This window comes from Barbus barbus, assembly GCF_936440315.1.
Source record: "Barbus barbus genome assembly, chromosome: 48".
NCBI classification, from domain to species: Eukaryota; Metazoa; Chordata; class Actinopteri; order Cypriniformes; family Cyprinidae; genus Barbus; species Barbus barbus.
The window spans coordinates 5,250,851-5,268,827 of NC_136726.1; the positions used below are offsets into that span (position 1 = coordinate 5,250,851).

At 35.3% G+C, this 17,977-nt stretch overlaps 2 protein-coding genes across 3 annotated transcripts in view; one reads left to right on the forward strand and one right to left on the reverse strand.

Moving 5' to 3' along the window:
• Nucleotides 1–6,577, reverse strand: LOC306866588 (leucine-rich repeat-containing protein 56-like; the record flags this gene model as incomplete). Its single annotated transcript, XM_079411846.1, has 4 exons — nucleotides 6,456–6,577; nucleotides 449–615; nucleotides 241–328; nucleotides 1–65 (listed from the first exon to the last, which is right to left on the reverse strand). Exons 2-4 carry the CDS (start codon nucleotides 590–592, stop codon nucleotides 1–3), a joined length of 297 nt encoding a protein of 98 aa, XP_079267972.1. The 5' UTR covers nucleotides 593–615; nucleotides 6,456–6,577.
• LOC306866304 (GTPase HRas-like) overlaps nucleotides 5,918–17,977 on the forward strand; it is a 23,815-nt gene continuing 11,755 nt past the window's right edge. The window contains exons 1-2 of one of the 2 annotated variants that reach the window (XM_079411403.1): nucleotides 5,918–6,065; nucleotides 17,119–17,260. In XM_079411403.1, coding sequence (XP_079267529.1) covers nucleotides 17,150–17,260 — 111 coding nt within the window. In that variant the 5' untranslated portion in view covers nucleotides 5,918–6,065; nucleotides 17,119–17,149. The remainder of the gene's footprint in view (nucleotides 6,066–17,118; nucleotides 17,261–17,977) is intronic. The other variant, XM_079411402.1, reaches the window with a different exon arrangement.

Sequence of the window (17,977 nt, forward strand, 5' to 3'; positions counted from 1 at the left end):
TTACCGCACAGATGAGATCAAACTGTTGTTCATTTTCAGCTGTGTAAGTTTGGGCAAGTAGATTCCTGTGACACAAGACCACAAAAACACAAACAATCATCAGATTCATCAGATGGTGTTGTATTTATTCAGTCACTTCAAACCATTACTGTTTCTCACAACGTGAAAGTTTATTAAGTAAACATTTGAATCCCCAAAATTCTTATTACCAATACATAAAAATTAATAAGCAAATCTGACCGAAGTTGTCCAGAGTTTCCTGTCGCGTGTCAACACACATCTCCAGTGAAGTCACTTCCTGTAAATCATCTGATCCAGAAATCATTTTCTGAAAAAACAATTAGCTTAAACCTCAGTTTTTCCACTCTTTTTGCTCTTTATTTCAGAAATAATATAATGTTTTCGCACTGCACATGTTTGATGTGTATTCTCCTCATCGAGCTCGTACCAGTTTGTGAGGTGAGAGACTCTGATCTTCTTCAGGATCAGGATCGGGATCAGGTTTGGGGTTTAATAAACCAGATCCACTGAACTCAGTCACAATGGACAGAGCTGAGCCTGGTCTCCTCTTTATCGACGATTCCCTCGACATCTGTAACCTTTATTGCATCTGCCCTGAATAAATATTAACAGTTTTGGTGAAAACGGCGAATTCCAGTAAACTGTTGAAATGGCATACAATATATTAGCATTGTATTTCATAGAGTTTATCTATGTTCTTACCTTTTGAGCCTAATTAACGTGATATTCAGTGTATAGCATTTATCTTCTGCCTAACTGGACAGCAAGAGGATAAGTTTTCTTAGCAACAGGATCTACTTCCTGGATACGGGCAAACGTGGGATTTGTAGTTCATTTGAAACGTGACATTGTTTGAAATGATAAAAAAAAATGTCTGTAATAGATGAATGTTACATTCACACTTATGAATAATAGACAAAATATTTGCGTTATTAAGAGGCTTTATAGTTTAGTGTTCTTATTATTGTGTGTTCAGTTGTTGTGGCACCCCTAGATACTATATATTCCCTAAAAACTGACCAGATAAGCAACATCAGCAGAAAGACAAAAGGCCCGGTCAAGATACTCACTAAAAATTACAAAGACTGGCCAAAATATTCACAAAGGATGTCTAAGTAAATGAATTAAAAATATATGTAAGTATGGAGTCAATGCTGCATATACAGTGTCCTCCAAAAGTATTGGAACAGTAAGGCCAATTCCTTTATTTTTGCTGTAGACTGAAAACATTTAGGTTTGACATCAAAAGATGAATATGAGATGAGAGATTAACATTTCAGCTTTTATTTACAGGTATTTTCATCTGGATCTGATACACAGCTTAGAAGATAGCACCTTTTGTTTGAACCCACCCATTTTTCATGTTACCAAAAGTACTGGAACATGTGACTGACGTGTGTTTTGTTGCCCTGGTGTGTCCTATTAATGGATTATTCAAATAATAAATAGCACTGAATGTCTGCGCTCAGTTTCAGATCCGTGCAGACTGCATTTACAGTTAGTTAGACGTGTAACCAACATGTCTATGGGTGAAAAACGAGCAATTGTGAAGCTGAGAGAAGATGAAAAATCAATCAAACCATTGCACAAACACTGGCAATAGCAAGTACAACCATTTGGAATCTCCTGAGGAAGAAAGAAACCACTGGTGTACTGAGTAACACACCTCAAACTGGTAGATCAAGGAAAACATCTGCAGTGGACGACAGAAACATTGTGACAGCTGTAAAGAAAGACCCTAAAACAACTGTTAGTGACATCAGCAACAACCTCCAGAGGGCAGGAGTGAAGGTATCACAATCTACTGTTCGCAGAAGACTTCATGAACAAAAGTACAGAGGCTACACCAGAAGATGCAAACCACTCATTAGCAAGAAGAATAGGAGACGTGCCTCAAAAATTCTGGGACAAGGTTTTAAAGTCGTGACGTATTGTCAAGTATGGTGACCCATACTCGAAATTGGTGCTCTGCCTTTAACCCATCCAAGTGCACACACAAAGCAGTGAGTAGTGAACAAATCCACACACACACACACACACACCCGGAGCAGTGGGCAGCCATGCTGCGGCGCCCGGGGAGCAATTGGGGGTTTGGTGCCTTGCTCAAGGGCACCTCAGTCGTGGTATTGAGGGTGGAGAGAGCGCTGGACGTTCCCTCCCCCCACCTACAATTCCTGCCGGCCGGGGGCTCGAACCCGCAACCTTTCGATTACGAGTCCGACTCTCTAACCATTAGGCCACGATGGTTTTATGGACCAAAGTGATGGAAAGGCTCAAGTTTGGAGAAAGAAAGGATCTGCTCATGATCCCAAACATACAAGCTCTTCTGAAACACAGTGTACACAGGTGTACATTATAGTACACATTACACAAGTAATGTAATGGCTTGGGCTTTCATCGCTTCTTCTGGGACAGGCTCATTAAACTTTATTAATGATGTAACACATGATGGCAGCAGCAAAATTAACTCAGAAGTCTACAGAAATATTTTGTCTGACAATTTACAGAAAGATGCAACCAAACTGATTGGGAGATCCTTCATCATGCAGCAAGATAATGACCCAAAACATAGCGCCAAAACAACAAAGAAGTTCATCAGGGGCAGGAAGTGGAAGGTTTTAGACTGGCCAAGTCAATCTCCACACTTAAACCCTGTAGAGTATGCATTTTACCTGCTAAAGAAGAGACTGAAGGGAGTAACCCCCCAAAACTGAAAGAGGCTGCGGTGAAAGCCTGGAAAAGCATCACAAAAGAAGAATGCTAAAGTTTGGTGATGTCAATGGGTCACAGGCTTGATGCAGTTATTGAAAGCAAAGGATTTGCAACTAAATATTAAGTCTTTTTCACTTTAATCTGTTAATTCTATCTGCTCCAATACTTTTGGTAACATGAAAAATGGGTGGGTTCAAACAAAAGGTGCTATCTTCTAAGTTGTGTATCAGATCCAGATGAAAATACCTGTAAATAAAAGATGAAATGTTAATCTCTCATCTCATATTCATCTTTTGATGTCAAACCTAAATGTTTTCAGTCTACAGCAAAAATAAAGGAATTGGCCTTACTGTTCCAATACTTTTGGAGGGCACTGTATTTGCAAGAGAATTGAAGTATTGCAAAAGAAAATAAAGTTTTGCAAACGGAAATGAAAGTATTGAGAAAAAATAATGTGCCTTTTGTAAACAAAAATAAAGAAAATGAAGCATTGTGAGAAAAAAATGCAAATAAACGCATTGCAAATAAAAATAAAGAATTGCAAAATATAAATGAAACAGAGCAAAAGCAATGATTATATAATGACCATATCTACTAATTTATTTGCAACACTGCTTTTATTTTGCGTTTCAGTCAAGTTTGAGCTTGTGATACCGTTTTCCACTTTGCGCTTCACGTTTCTGCGCGTCTCACTTTGTGGCGTTTTTCATTTGCATAACTCCTGGCATAAATTAAGAAATGACTGTCACTGGAAGATTAAAAAACGAAGCTTGAGTCTTTTTGGTTTAGTTTTGTCGTGGCCACGAGATATTAATTGGTAAACGAACCCGCGTGACCATAGCAAACTGGGATTATCAGAAGTATTTATTAATATTTTATTTTGAATTAAGAAATTATAAATTAAAAAATATATGTTACATTATTAAATTATTATATTAACACCACCACGGGGTAATTTTACCCATGGCTGTTTTTCAAATAGGCTACATGATATATATTCTTACAGTATTTGACTTTTACTAAAACTGTGTTGTTTACATTCCCCTGTTGTTAAAACAAATTGTTTAGATAAAACCAGAATAAAATTGGGGCATTTATACCTTTAAGCGCCATCGGGACAAATTTAGGCATAATTCCCTTATTGTTGCGCTGTCATTGTACGTATTACGCACATTCAAATGAAGATGTTTTAGATGTTTATTCCTCTACTCAAAAATGTTCAAACTTTGGATTAATTATTAATTTTTGTTTTGAAATTAGTTATCGTTTATGGTTTGCTACTGTGTTGCTTATTTATTCCTGAAAAAAAAAGAATTATGATGTGAGAATAAAACTATTTGTATTATTACCCCAAGTTTATTGGTGTTGTTCTCTTATTCAAATTATAAATTATATAACTAAACAAATTAATAATTAATTAGGTGAAACTTGAATTTGTCCTTGTATCATACATCCTGTATCATGCAGTGTGGTGAATTACTTATAATAGTCTATTTAGGGTATTTTAGTCATTTTAATTAACACGGGTTAGCTATAATATTACACCACCCAAATATGTATTTATTTCCCTGTAATTCTCGTTGTCATTGCAGGCTGGTTTATATTCATCATTAAGAAAAGTGATTAGTGTAACCTGCTTAAATATAGCTGTGAACTTAAAACAGCAGGACAAAAACATAGCTGATGATTAAAAGTAATAATTTTATGACTCTATTGCGAAGACAGTGGCATAATATGTTTTTAGCCATATCAAAACAGTAGTCATAGCATGGGTAAATTTTACTCGCTGGCGCTTTTAGGTATACAGCGACCTCTGGTGGCTGAAGTGTTAACCATAGGCGATGTAGACAGCATTAGAATTAAGTTTATTATGAATAAATGTTACATCAAGTACATATAGGCTAATAAAATAGGCCGACAAGAAAACATTTTTATCCATCCCACAAGTCTTGTAAGTCCATGTATTGTATTATTATTATTTTTAGTAATATTTTTATATTCGTTATGTATTTGATTTATTTTTCCTTCATTTCAATCTCTTAACGTTCAAGGCTGTATAATAATAAAAAATATATTTGATCAATCTCTGATAATCCCAGGTTGCTATGGTCACGTGGGTTTGTTTATGCATGATTAAAACTCGTGGCCACAACAAAACTAAACCAAAAAGACTCAAGCTTCGTTTTTTAAATCTTCCAGTGACAGTCATTTCTTAATTTATGCCAGGAGTTATGCAAATGAAAAACGAAGTCGAGATCGATATAAAGCTTGAGTCTAATGATGTATATTTTATGAAGTTAATTGCATTCTTTTCCATTAAAACTAGCAGTAACTCTAAACTAACGCGTGCGCTGGCATCCTCCCACAGGTTAAGAGATTTTAAACAAGCGCTGTTAATACACATTTAGTTAACCAAATGAAACAATACGCATTTTAATGCTATAAAAGTGAGCACATTGAGAGAAATAAACAGCAGATGTTCATATTAACAAGTTCTTTAACTTGAGCAAACGCTGCTAATACACATATACATTTGTTAATAAAGTTAATAAAATGAAAACATGCAAGTTTTAAACTTTGGTCAAACTTGACTGAAACGCAAATTAAAAGCAGAGTTGCAAATAAATTAGTAGATGGTCATGGAAAATATTGCAAAATCATTTGCATTTCATTTATATTTAGCAATTTTTTTATTTGCAAAACTTGTTTTTTTCTCACAATGCTTAATTTTCTTTATTTTTTGTTTACAAAAAGCACATCATTTTTTTCTCAATACTTTCATTTCCGTTTGCAAAACTTTATTTTCTTTTGCAATACTTCAATTCTCTTGCAAATATATGCGGCATTGTTTTGACTCATACTAGCTTTTTTCTAAAAGGCATAGCGACTCATAAACAGTTTTAAATGAATACATAAACTTCAACATTAAGTAGTTGAATTACACTGCAAATAAAGAAACAGTGCCACTTGCTCATAAATCTTATGCATGATCACACTCGAAAAATAATATTTGATAGTGCGTTTGCAAAGCAGAAGATCCGTATTCTGGCGGGTGTGTATTGTACGAATCCGATTGGTTGTTGTGTTTTTGGAGGCGGGACCAAGCCTTGTGATTGGCTGTGAGAAGGCTGAGCCTTTTGCCGTGGCAGGATTGGTGGCTGAGCTGAGGGGCGGGGCTGTGTGTCGTATGGGCAGGGCGTAGGCTGCACACACACACACACTACAGCGGAGCACATTGTTCACACCGGACTGTCTGCTACTTCTAATGCAATCCAGGAAAATCTCGAAATAAACGCAATCTCCTGGAGAGTGACTGTATCCGGGGAATCCAGGTGAAGTGACAATTGTTTTTGTTATTTTAAGCATAAATCGTTAGATTGCAGTGTAATATTGTGAGGTGACCAAGTGGACCGACTTTATGTTTACCTGAAGCACATATGTATTAATCTACACACAGTTAGCTGATATTTGTGGCGATTATTGGTGTGTTTTTATAACTGCTTGAGAATGTTTACATTTGTGGACGATCGGTCATCGATGGATCCTGTACTGTTCTCTACTTTTAATAATCAGCGTTTTATTTTAAGCTATTTGATGAAAATAGAGACAAAACATCATGTAGTATTTATTGAATTAGGTTATGTTTTATCCACCCGTCACAATGAACCGTGTTCAAGCATCTAAACACTGAATCAGACCAGTTTACAATCCAGCAAACTGACCGTTGCTTCTTGTCGTTACCGGAGAAGGCTTCACGTCTGGCGCTGAATGTAAACATGTTGTCTGTTGTCTAATTTGTTCAGTTTTGGTGGCATCCATGAGACAGTTATGAGCCTCTCTGTATGAATATGAACTCGGGTGACGCCCCATATAGTACCGGACGAACAATCGCGCATTCCTACTATGACAAAGACCAGCTCATGAATATTAAGTAGTCCATCCCGAGTTTGCTCCAATGGCGAAGGACCATTTGGTGCATACTAATTAGTTTCCGCTGACGTCGCTTGGTTAGCGCGCCAATAGCAAAGGCTCTGCTTATGAATATTAATATTCCTCGGAATAGTAGGATTCATAACAATGCAGAGCAGTGCGAAAGTTTAATAATTTGTTTCAACTCGGGTCAATCAAGTTAAGGTCGCTTAAGTACAAAAGTTTGATATTTGTATACTGTACAGCGAGTTTTGTGGATTTTACTACTAAATGAAAGTATGTTCTTCTATAGACTATTTCCTGTTATTTAAAAAGATGCGAGTGGGATTCAATTTGATCAATTAATAGTCGATTAATCTGTATTTACAGGCACTTTTCACTGCACTAAATTGCCATTATGTAACTAACTTATGTCTGTGAATCTTAAATATGAACCAGAACCTGCTGAAAAACCGGTTTAAGCAGGTCTAAGATGCTTTCTGGTCTGTTGGCTGGTTTTAAAGCGGTTTTGGGCCAAAGACTTGCCAGGTTAAACCAGTTAAGACCATCTTAAACCAGACCAGTGTTGGATATTGCTATCTAAAACTAAAACTATTTTTATTTTATTCTTAATTGAAGAAAAAAAATCTGTAAAAAAAAAAAATATTGCATCGGAAAACTTAAAAAAAATAAATAAAAATCTTTAATGAAAATTATGCAACTAACTAAAATAATAATTAAAAAAAAGATTAGAAAAAAAACAGAATTAAAATTACTTCCAGTGACAGTCACCTAGCAAAATAACTAACATGTAAATAAATAAATGCTAAAATATTATTAAATACTATAATAGTATAAAATAAACTAATTGAAATACAAATAAAAAAGTTTAGGTTAAAATACTAAATTAAAATAAAGTGAAATAAAAAAAAAAACTCATTAAAATGACATAATAAAAAATAAAATGACAGTCACGTAGTGACAATTAATAAAACGTAAGTTAAAAATAAATGCTAAAATATTATTCAATACTATAATAGTACATGAACAATACTAAAGTAACACTGGCTAAGACCAGAAAAACAGTTTTAGTTTTTTCCAGAAGGTAGGAAGAATGTATTTGCAAATGCAAACACCAGCAAATTAATTATATTTATTTGAGAAATATTGTTGCATCATGAATCATTCACAGAGTTTGAGATATATGGATGCGTTCATATTTTTGTTGGTATTTTATGTCATTTTTCTCCATACCGTGCAGTAATGCGTTTAGCCCAACATTGTCTTGAAGTGTCTGCAGTGTAGGGCAGCACATTTAGGCTAGACAGATGTAATGATCTGGCCAGTGCTGGTTATTTTGGGGGATGATGTCAGTCGCTCGCTCAGCCTGGATCTGTTATGGTTCCTCAGTGTTCGATTCCTTCGTCTCCCATGTGAGATTCCTTTTACTGTCTGAACCGGACTGGAAACCACTTAGGCCTGCTTCTGTTGTAGGGTTGCGGCTCGGGGAAAACTGATACTTCATACTCTGTTGAGACCATTTACTGGTGCCCTAATATAATGTTTAGCAATATGTGATTTTAAATTACTCTGTCAGATAACAATGATTTGGCAAATCATTTTCATTTCCAATCCTAGGTATTGGATGTATGTCTGTAAAACGCAGAGCTGATAGTGTCAGTAAGTTTATCCTGAGCGTCCAGAGGGACTATAGGGTTTCATATTGGTGACAGGGTGCATGTATGCGGCTCTAAAGTCTTGGCAGATCCCAGAGCCGATGTCTAGTTCTTGCTTTCAGCCCTGCCTGTAGTTTTTCAATGATAAATCACATCGCTTACCGACAAGAGGAATGCTGTTGCTTTCCTAAGCAATCACACTTACCATATTCACCTGACAGATGATAAAACGGGTGAAACATTCTCTAGACTTCCATTAAAGGAGGAACCGAGTCGTAACTAGACCAGAATATCACTCTAGGGATGATCCAAAATGAGATATTTACAGAAACACAGAATTTGAAACTAGTTATAATTTAGGCGAAAACCAAAAATAAAGTTTTGGTAATAAATCTCGGTGATTGAACCGCTGTGAATCTTTATAAATCTGAACCAAAACCTGCTGAAAAGTGTTGAATATTATTTACTAAAATTATTACAAATCATTTTCAGTAATTGAAATAAAGCTGAAATTAAATCAAATAAAGTAGGGATGTAGGAATACACCATACTGAGCTCATGATGTGATGCTCCAAGATAGTTACTGTAAAATGACATGTTTTTTAATTATTAATTTTAAGACAAATGATAAATCGTTAAGTATTGTGCATTTAAAATGCTAAATTTGTTATTACATCGGGGGTGAATTTGGGAATATTCATAATTTGCTTATCTAGAAATACAGAAACCATGACGACATCAATTTTAAATGTTTTAAATATTGTATTTTATTAAATAATCTTTTTATTTTACATTTATTAATATTAATTGATAAACAGGGAAGCTCAAATGTGTGACCTTCAGGATTTAGCATATTTGATGCGCCAGATCTGATACTAAATTAAAGGGTTAGTTCACCAAAAAATGAAAATTAGTCCATGTTTTATTCACCCTCAAGGCATTCTAGAAAATGTTCCTTGCTTTATAAAGGCATGGGTTGGTGTTTTTGTTCAACAGTCCAAAAGTAGTCAAATAAAGCGCATCCATCCATAATAAAACGTGCATCACATGGCTCCGGTGGGCGAATAACGGCCTCCTATAGCAAAATTGTGTTTTTGTAAGGAAAATATTAGGGCTGGGAAAATAAATCGATGCATCACGAATCGAGAAATGCTTCAGCATAGTTTCTGAGATTTTCCGAATGCATCGCGATTCTTTCTCAAGTCGATTCTGAGCTTAGTTTTGAACAGTAGATGGCGCAGCATGCTTTAGAAACAGCCGTACTCTGCTTGTTTCCAAATCCTTACACACACTTGAACCTAAAATAACCATTCATAAAATTCGAAAAGGTTAAAGCGAATTACAAGGGTGTTCACAGTGGGCTGTGTTTACATTAATATCGTGTCATAAAAGCATTCTGAGCTGAGGTGAAATTACATTACAATTTAATATTTTTTTTATTGTTTCTTTTCCCAAATCCTCACTGTCTCATCCTCTAGATTCGCAGGTTTATTTTATTGTTGTTTTAATCACGGTTTTCGCATCTCTTACTGTGGTAAACGTGGGGGGAAAGGAAAGATTTCGTGGCCATGAATGAAGAATTCGTTACTATGACTTAAATTGCTCCCGCATTTAAATTTATTGGTTTTCTAGGGAACAAATGAATGAAACCTGGACAGTGGCCACAAATTAATATGTCGTAGGAACGAATTATCAAGTTGTCTGAATGAATAGCCTCTATAGTATCTGTCCTGCTCGCGTGCGCGCAGCCCTGTCAAAGCGAAGTGTCCGATATGCAACAATTATATAGAGAAATTAGAATTGAACATGACTTATTACTACATTTCAATACAAAATAACTTTGTATTGTATCTGTTTTAATGTACTTTTAAAGTTTGAATCACATTAAAAGCGTAGTTTGTACATTAGTAAATTATTTTCGTGTAAGATCCAGCCCCTTCACCGTCACTCATTTGATGACATTTGCACGTGTTTTGCGCATGAGCCGCGTGCACCTCTTATCGATTGCATTGCTTCTCGACAATTAATCGATCGTCGATTAATCGTTGACATCCCTAATTACAATTGTGATATTGATTATATACAACAGTTCAATAAACAATAAGTTAATATTAAAAGACTTACGTTTTAGACATCATATTGCTCCATTTCGCCAACAAAACATTATTCCAAACAGCACTGTTTTACGTCTCTGAGCAACATGACAGTGCTTCGTTCCTGAATGAATCAACCGTCAATCAACTGCAGCTGTCCACAGTAGTCAGATATCAGCACAATAACACACTTTGCAAAATATCGTCTAATTATCGTTATCGGAAAAAAAAAAATCGAGATCTTTTTTTTTTCAATATCGCACACCTCTAGCGCCATCTGTTGTTCAAATCTAAGCTCAGAATCGCTTCCAGAGGAATTGCGATGCATTCGGAAGATCTCAGAATCAATCCACGAATCAATTCTGCATTGATTTATCGTCCCAGCCCTAGAAAATATCCATATTTAAAATGATATGCAACATGTTAAAACACTAGCAATAGATTAAAATGTATTACCAAAGTGTTAAACCATGGTAGGAGGATGCCAATTTCAGTTAGCATTGTGCTTAATTCTGTCAGCAGAATGTTAAAGGGTTACTCCGCCCCAAAATGCAAATTTTGTCATTAATTACTCACCCCCATGTCGTTCCAAACCCGTAAAAGCTTTGTTCGTCTTCAGAACACAAATTAAGATATCTTGTATGAAAACGCTCTCAAGGCCCAGAAAAGTATGAAAGACATCGCCAAAATAGTCCATCTGCCATCAGTGGTTCAACCGTAACGTTATGAAGTTACGAGAACACTTTTTGTACGCAAAGTAAACAAAATGATGACTTTATTCAACAATTTGTCTCCTCCGTGTCAGCGTAGCGCCATTTTGGAGAGTATCCGCTGGAAGCAAACTGCTGTATGCTGTTCTGTGTCAGGTCACCACAAGGATGCGCTATTTTCGTTCAAATCAAAGTGTAAACAAACGTAGAAAGTTTGTTTTCTTTGCGTACACAAAGTATTCTCGTAGCTTCGTAAAATTACGGTTGACTATTTTACAAAATGGACTATTTTACAAAGCCTCCCGGTGTTCATCTAAAATATCTTAAATTGTGTTCCGAAGACAAACAAAGCTTTTACTAGTTTGGAACGACATGGGGGTAAGGGATTAATGACACAATTTTCATTTTGGGGTGGATTAACCCTTTAAATCATGTTATCAACTTGCTTAAACATTTTAGCAATGTGCTAGCATGTTAATAATATTTCCTTGACTTTGCATAACATCTTTAAACTTCAAGCTTTTCAAAGTTATTTCCAACTTTCAAACAAGGCTTTGTCAAGCCAATATTAAAGTTTGTTTACTCATGTAGTTGTGTTTCGGCTGAATATATTTGGTTGCTGAAATTTCGTTGCATCACTAATTTAGTCTTAGGTTGGAAAGTATCACCCTAGAAACCAAAAACACCTTAGCAACACCCTGGAAGCACACTTAAGACATTGTTTCACTGCAGGACACGCAAGTGTTGTCTGAGGTTTAGACGGTTTATTCCCAAACAGCTCAGGGCTACGGGAGCTCATTAGGACCCTTTTGAAGCTCTACGGCACTTTGGCGCTAATTATGAGTCTTGGCGAGTGTGGGATGGAGATTCCCTGATGGGACCTGCAATCTGTCTCTACTGATCCAGTGTTCATCCCAAACAACATGTCACACTGACAGAAGGTCCTAATCAAACTTTCATTGCCCTGTGTGTGTGTGTGTGTGTGTGTTACTTATTCATCCTCCCCTTGCTGTGCCCTAGTTTAGATGGAGAGCTTATTCAAATGATGGCCTATATTTGGGCAAACTTTGTTCATCCGTGTTAAATTAAAACTGAAAGTGGCGCTGTCTGTCACTCACCTCAGGTTTTACAAAACTATAAACATGAGAAACACATAACACACTTCCCTGAGAATGATTACTGGCCTTTCAGTTTCTAGTGACTTGCTGATATCAACAGGCTTTTTAACCACAAATTATGACATATTTACTTTCTTAACAAATGAACTGTCTTACTGTGCGCAATTTATCAGTGCATGGAATTTTAATCAAAATATTATTTTTCGTAATCTTTCTTTGTAATGTAAATATAATAATGAAACAACATTTCTTGTGATGTAACCAAAAGCACGAGGGTGTGGCAAAAAATATTGGAAATTAGCTGAAATAAAATAAGTTTTTTTGTATTTTATTTCATTTCAGGTTGTTTTTGTTTTTTCAAATACATTTTTCAGTTTTTTTTTTATTGTTTTAGTTTTAGCTTAACTATAATAACCCTGGTTAATAACCAACATTATTGCCAGTTGAATATTTTTAAGAAATTTGTAAAAAATTTAAAAGATTACTGTTACTATTTATTTATTTTTTGTAAAAAAAAAATGTTTAGTCTTGATTCTGTCATCATGTACTCACCCTCATGTTGTTCAATGTACGTTCTTTTTCAGAAGAATATATTTTAAAGAACGTTGACATATTGTACGGACAAAAAAACTGTTGTGCTTTTGCTTAATGTAATTTTTTTTAATACAATTTTAAAGAAAAGTTTACATTTAACACTAATAACACTAAAATGTCATATGGTATAACCATCAAATATATAAAAATTTGTAGAATTACTTGAATAAACTATTTTTATATATATGTGTGTGTGTTTAATTTCTAAATTAAAATTCATTTTGATATTTTTTGGGGGCATAAAATAAAAAATGTCAGTGTGGTACAACTGTCCTAATATAATAACGAAGAAAAAAGCTGCATTAAAAGAATAAGAAAAAAACTGTTCGTTGCGTAAAATTAATGCAGTGACAAAACCAAGATTGTACAGCTAGAAGCATCTGCATTCATGCAGTTTTCAAACCTATAGTGAACATTGCTATTGCCTGTATCTAAGTTATAAAAGTTACTGTATGATTTTTTCATGGTGGATGATATAAAGCAGGCAAAAAATCTCATATATTTTCTTAGAAGTCCATATCTAGAGACCAGAATATCAGAGACTTGAGGGTGGGCTAAGTTTGATTTTTAAGCCTTTCAGTGTAAAAATGTAAATATGGAGTTATTATTTATCAGTTTTTATTTCTTCTCTTGCATTTACCCCAATGTTTTGTTTGGCTTTAAATGATTTAAGCCAGTCATACACATAAGAGTGTCTATTATGTATGAACTCCCTGCCCTTTGCCTTTAATAGCTCAATCGTGTGTGTGAGAGCGTGTGTTGGGAGTGTGTGTGGAGTTACTCATTAATCGTCCAGCACTCAGAGATACACTGCGCTGGACTCTCATAAGTTTCAGTCTCCATAGTACCAAGAAACTTTGTGTTTTCATTAATCATTAACACACACCTCTGCTGATCTTGAGCTACGCTTAAAGCCCAGTTGACGACAAATACATCTAATAATAAAACCCCACACCCTGGGACTAATATAGTCTGTCTGGTGATGTGCTCATGGATGCTCACCACTGTTGTCTTAAAGTGAACTCGGTTGTGAGTTATGTGGTGTGTAGCAGGCTCAATGACAAATAAGTGTGTCTGTAATAAAGAAAATACTACATTTAAAAAAAGAAAAAGGTTAAAACACATGCAAAGTTTTCTCAATACTCTCATGTTATAATATACTGTATTCGTGTCAAGTACTATATTGTTTTTTTGTTTTTTTAATGTCATACCAATTTCAAGAAAAGTTAAAATTTAGCACTAATAACTCCAAAATTGTCATATGGTGTAACCATCAAATATGCAAATTTTCATACACAGGGTGACTTTAATAAACTTTTTATGTTTGCTTTATTTCTAAATTAAATTTCATTTTAATATTACTTGGGGCATAACGTTAAAAATCAGGGTGGTGCGACTGTCCTAATATAATAATGAAGAAAAAAAGCCTAAAAAAAAAAAGGGGGGGGGGGGGGGGGTTAAAATGAGTGTAAGTTTCAATTCAAGTGGAAAAAAGTTCAGAAATTTTAAAACAAATAAAGATTAGTTTGCATTGTGAAATGTCATATGGTGTGACTATTTACTCAATTTTTTTTTTTAAATCTATACAATGAAAGTCAATGATCTCCAAAAGATTGGACCCCATTGACTTCTACAGAAAAAAAAAAAAATCAAACCGGTTTGGAATGACATTAGGGTGAGTAATTGAGTGAACTACCCTTTTAATAGTTTGCATTGTGTGTTAAGAGTTTCATCTTCCAGCAAATGCAATTGGAATGTTTTATTGATTCGTTTGCTGGTTTTAGTTAAATTGTAGCCTTGTTGTAACTCATTTCTAACTGATTCCTTTGTTTTAGTTAAATCATGGCCACATTGTACTAATTTGGTGCCCTTGTTTATTTAAATTGTGACCACGTTGTAACTAAAATAAGGGTATAAATTAAAAAGTTGTGGGAATGAATGCTTAATTTGTAACGACGTTGACTTGTCATTTGCAGGAAAAATAAATAACTCCATTCAAATTCGGTAATAATAGACACTGACTTGCATTTCTCAGGAGCTGTCTTTTTCTTTGGAAATGCTGTTGTAACGAAACCACAGTCAGGAAAACAACATCAACCACCCGAAACCAGCAACATCCCGCCTATGCTAATAAAACCAGTGAAGGACGGTAGCTGGATCACATTCAGAGTTAGTGTTGTTTTAGACCGTGTTGAAACTTGAACCGAAACCCACAAAATTATCAGTTATCAGATAAAAGCTTGGAGCGCTGCAAGCTTGGGTCTTATTTCAAATGCCAGAATGCTTTTCATATTTCATAGTTTATCTTCCTTGCAGTTCTGAGCATGTTTTGTCACTGAATACTAAACAGTGGAACATGAAAGAGCATTCCAGATTTCTTTAGCATAAATTCTCCAGGATTCTTGGCCTTGGTGGACTAAGGGGGTGGCGACACCGTTTTCAATTAAACACTGACATGGTTTTATGTCTTTGGGCGTTCTTTTACACAACAACAGCATTTCCCTTATGAAAATTAACCAGTTATATTATAGTAAAAGTATAGTAAGAGCTGTAGTTCTACCCCCACAAGATTGCGATACTGTTTGCGAATATTTGTTGGAACTATTGTTTCGTTAAAAACATCAAATTGTTAAACTATGTTGCTAACGAGGGAACTTGCAATCATAGTTGGCTAACAATGCTTTTAGGAAACATATCTCAGATTAGCTGTTCAGTATGGAAGCCCATTTTCGCCAATGACTCTTTTTCTCAGCATTGCATGATATAAACTCGCAATTGCAAGAAATAAAGTTTGAACTGCAAGATAAAAACTTGCAATTCTGACTTTTTATCTTGCAGACTCTCCTTTATCAGTGTGCCAAATTTCACAACTTTCCCGCAAGTGGTTCTATGGGCTGACATAGACTCGAGAGGAATAATAATAATAAATATAGCTGCAAGCAGCAATTACTGGGCCAAGCACTCCAGCGCCAAAATGAGCATAGCATGGAGCATCAGACCAAATGCAACAATGAGTGCTAAAAGCAATTAAATGGCTGATCAGTTTTGACTGACAGGTGGCGCTGCAATCAAATCATTTTGGTGTACATACAAAGTTTCGTAATAGTACACCAATGCATTCGTAAAATATAGCATTTTATATCATTATAATCTATTGTAGTCAATGGCAATTTCCTTTAGACTTTTTCTCAGAATTGTGAGATATAAACTCACAATTGCAAGTTATAAAGTCCAATTCTGAGGGGAAAAAAGACTATGTTATCAGAATTGTGAGCTTATATCTCATAATTCTGACTTAATAACTTGCAATTGCGAGTTTATATCTTGCAATAATTACTTTATTTCTCGCAATTGCGAGTTTATATCCCACTATTCTGACTTTATACCTCACAATTGTGTTTATATCTCGCAATTCTGACTTTATTTTTCCGAATATCAACATTTTTTTTCAGAATTGTGCGATATAAACTTGCAATTGTGAGAAATAAAGTCAGAATTGCAAGAAAAAAACTTGATTAAATCACGCAATACTGACTTTATAACTTGCAACTGCAAGTTTATTTGTCAATTCTGAGGAAAAAGTCACAATTGTGAGATGTAAACTCGCAATTGCGAGAAATAAAGTCAGAAGTATGAGATTTAAATTTTATTTTTTTATTCAATGGCGGAAACTGGCAGTTCAGCTTCGCAAACTAGTACACAAGACAAAAAATCGGTGAAAGTGACAAAGTAAGCAAAATAAGCAGCGCTGCTTTTTTATAGTTTGTATATTCGCAGTGCTAGCACTTACAGTTTCCCTTTTTAGAGTGACGCATACAAACTACTGCCACCTACTGGTATGGAGAGGTGCAGAACATGCATGCATTGTTGACTGTAGTCTTTGTGTTGTGTTCAAACATAACCAGCTGGCCGAGATGTAGTCGACATGAAGCGACACCACAGTCAGCTTTCTTCACCGCTAGTTTGGTTTGCTGTATCTGGTCCTTAATATGGATGAATAACTACAGAAAAAGCACCAAAGTGCACCAGCTTGTAATAATTTGCAGGCTTTAGTTGAAATGTAAATTATTTTGTCATATAGTAAAAGATTTGAGAGAGTGAGACTTTGGACTTCTTATATGCTAATTTCAACAAAGCACCGCTGACAAACATTGTCTTATGAATCCTTTCCTAAACATACCTGAAGGCCTGAAGAGGATCTTTGCCGTGTCTGTAATAGAAAGTAGTGAATCTGGATGCAGTGGGAGGTTTGTCTGTATTGATGGTGCTGCTGGTTTCTCCTCAGGTGTGGCAAGAGGTTGAAGAGGAGTGAAGGAATGACTGAATATAAGCTGGTGGTGGTGGGCGCTGGAGGCGTGGGCAAGAGCGCTCTCACCATCCAACTCATCCAGAACCACTTTGTGGATGAATACGACCCCACTATAGAGGTAACACTTGTGTGTGTGTGTGTGTGTGTGTGTGTGTGTACATTGAGTGATCGTGTCCAGTAATACGGTATCAGCTATATAAAAAATATCATCAGGGCATTGTGGTTGATATCAATACATAATCAATATCTGTACTTTGTGTTTTTACATTGTCAGCTGTATAACTTTTTTTTTTTTTTTTTTGTGCCTATTTCTATTTGACAGTAATTTTATAATTCATGAAATATGATCATACTAATAATAAATTAGGAATTGTGACAACATCATACAATGGTATAGTGCTCTGTCATTTATCATTATAAAGGTCAGCAATGCTGTTGCAGCTAGTTACAGTATTTTGTCCATACAATAGGAGTTAATGGGGTCCGATGTTGTTTTGACCCCATGTTTTATGAAATATCTTTTTTTATTGTAGCTGCATTATTGTATTAGATTATTAGCATACTGCTTGTGTAGGTACTACATTTGAATTCAAACGTACTTCTCGACCGTTAAAAAAGTACGTTCTGTATAGTATGAATGAGGGTAGTATGAATGGAATTCGGACGTACTACATCCGCCATGTTCATGAAGTCATCTCATCGATTTACAACGTTTAAACTTTAATAAGTCAGCCGTTTACTTTGATTATTTTAAACAAGTGCAATTTAACCACAATAAACAACGTTTTTCCCTGTTGCACTTGAAAACAGCCGCGTCGCCGCTTTCCTCCATTTT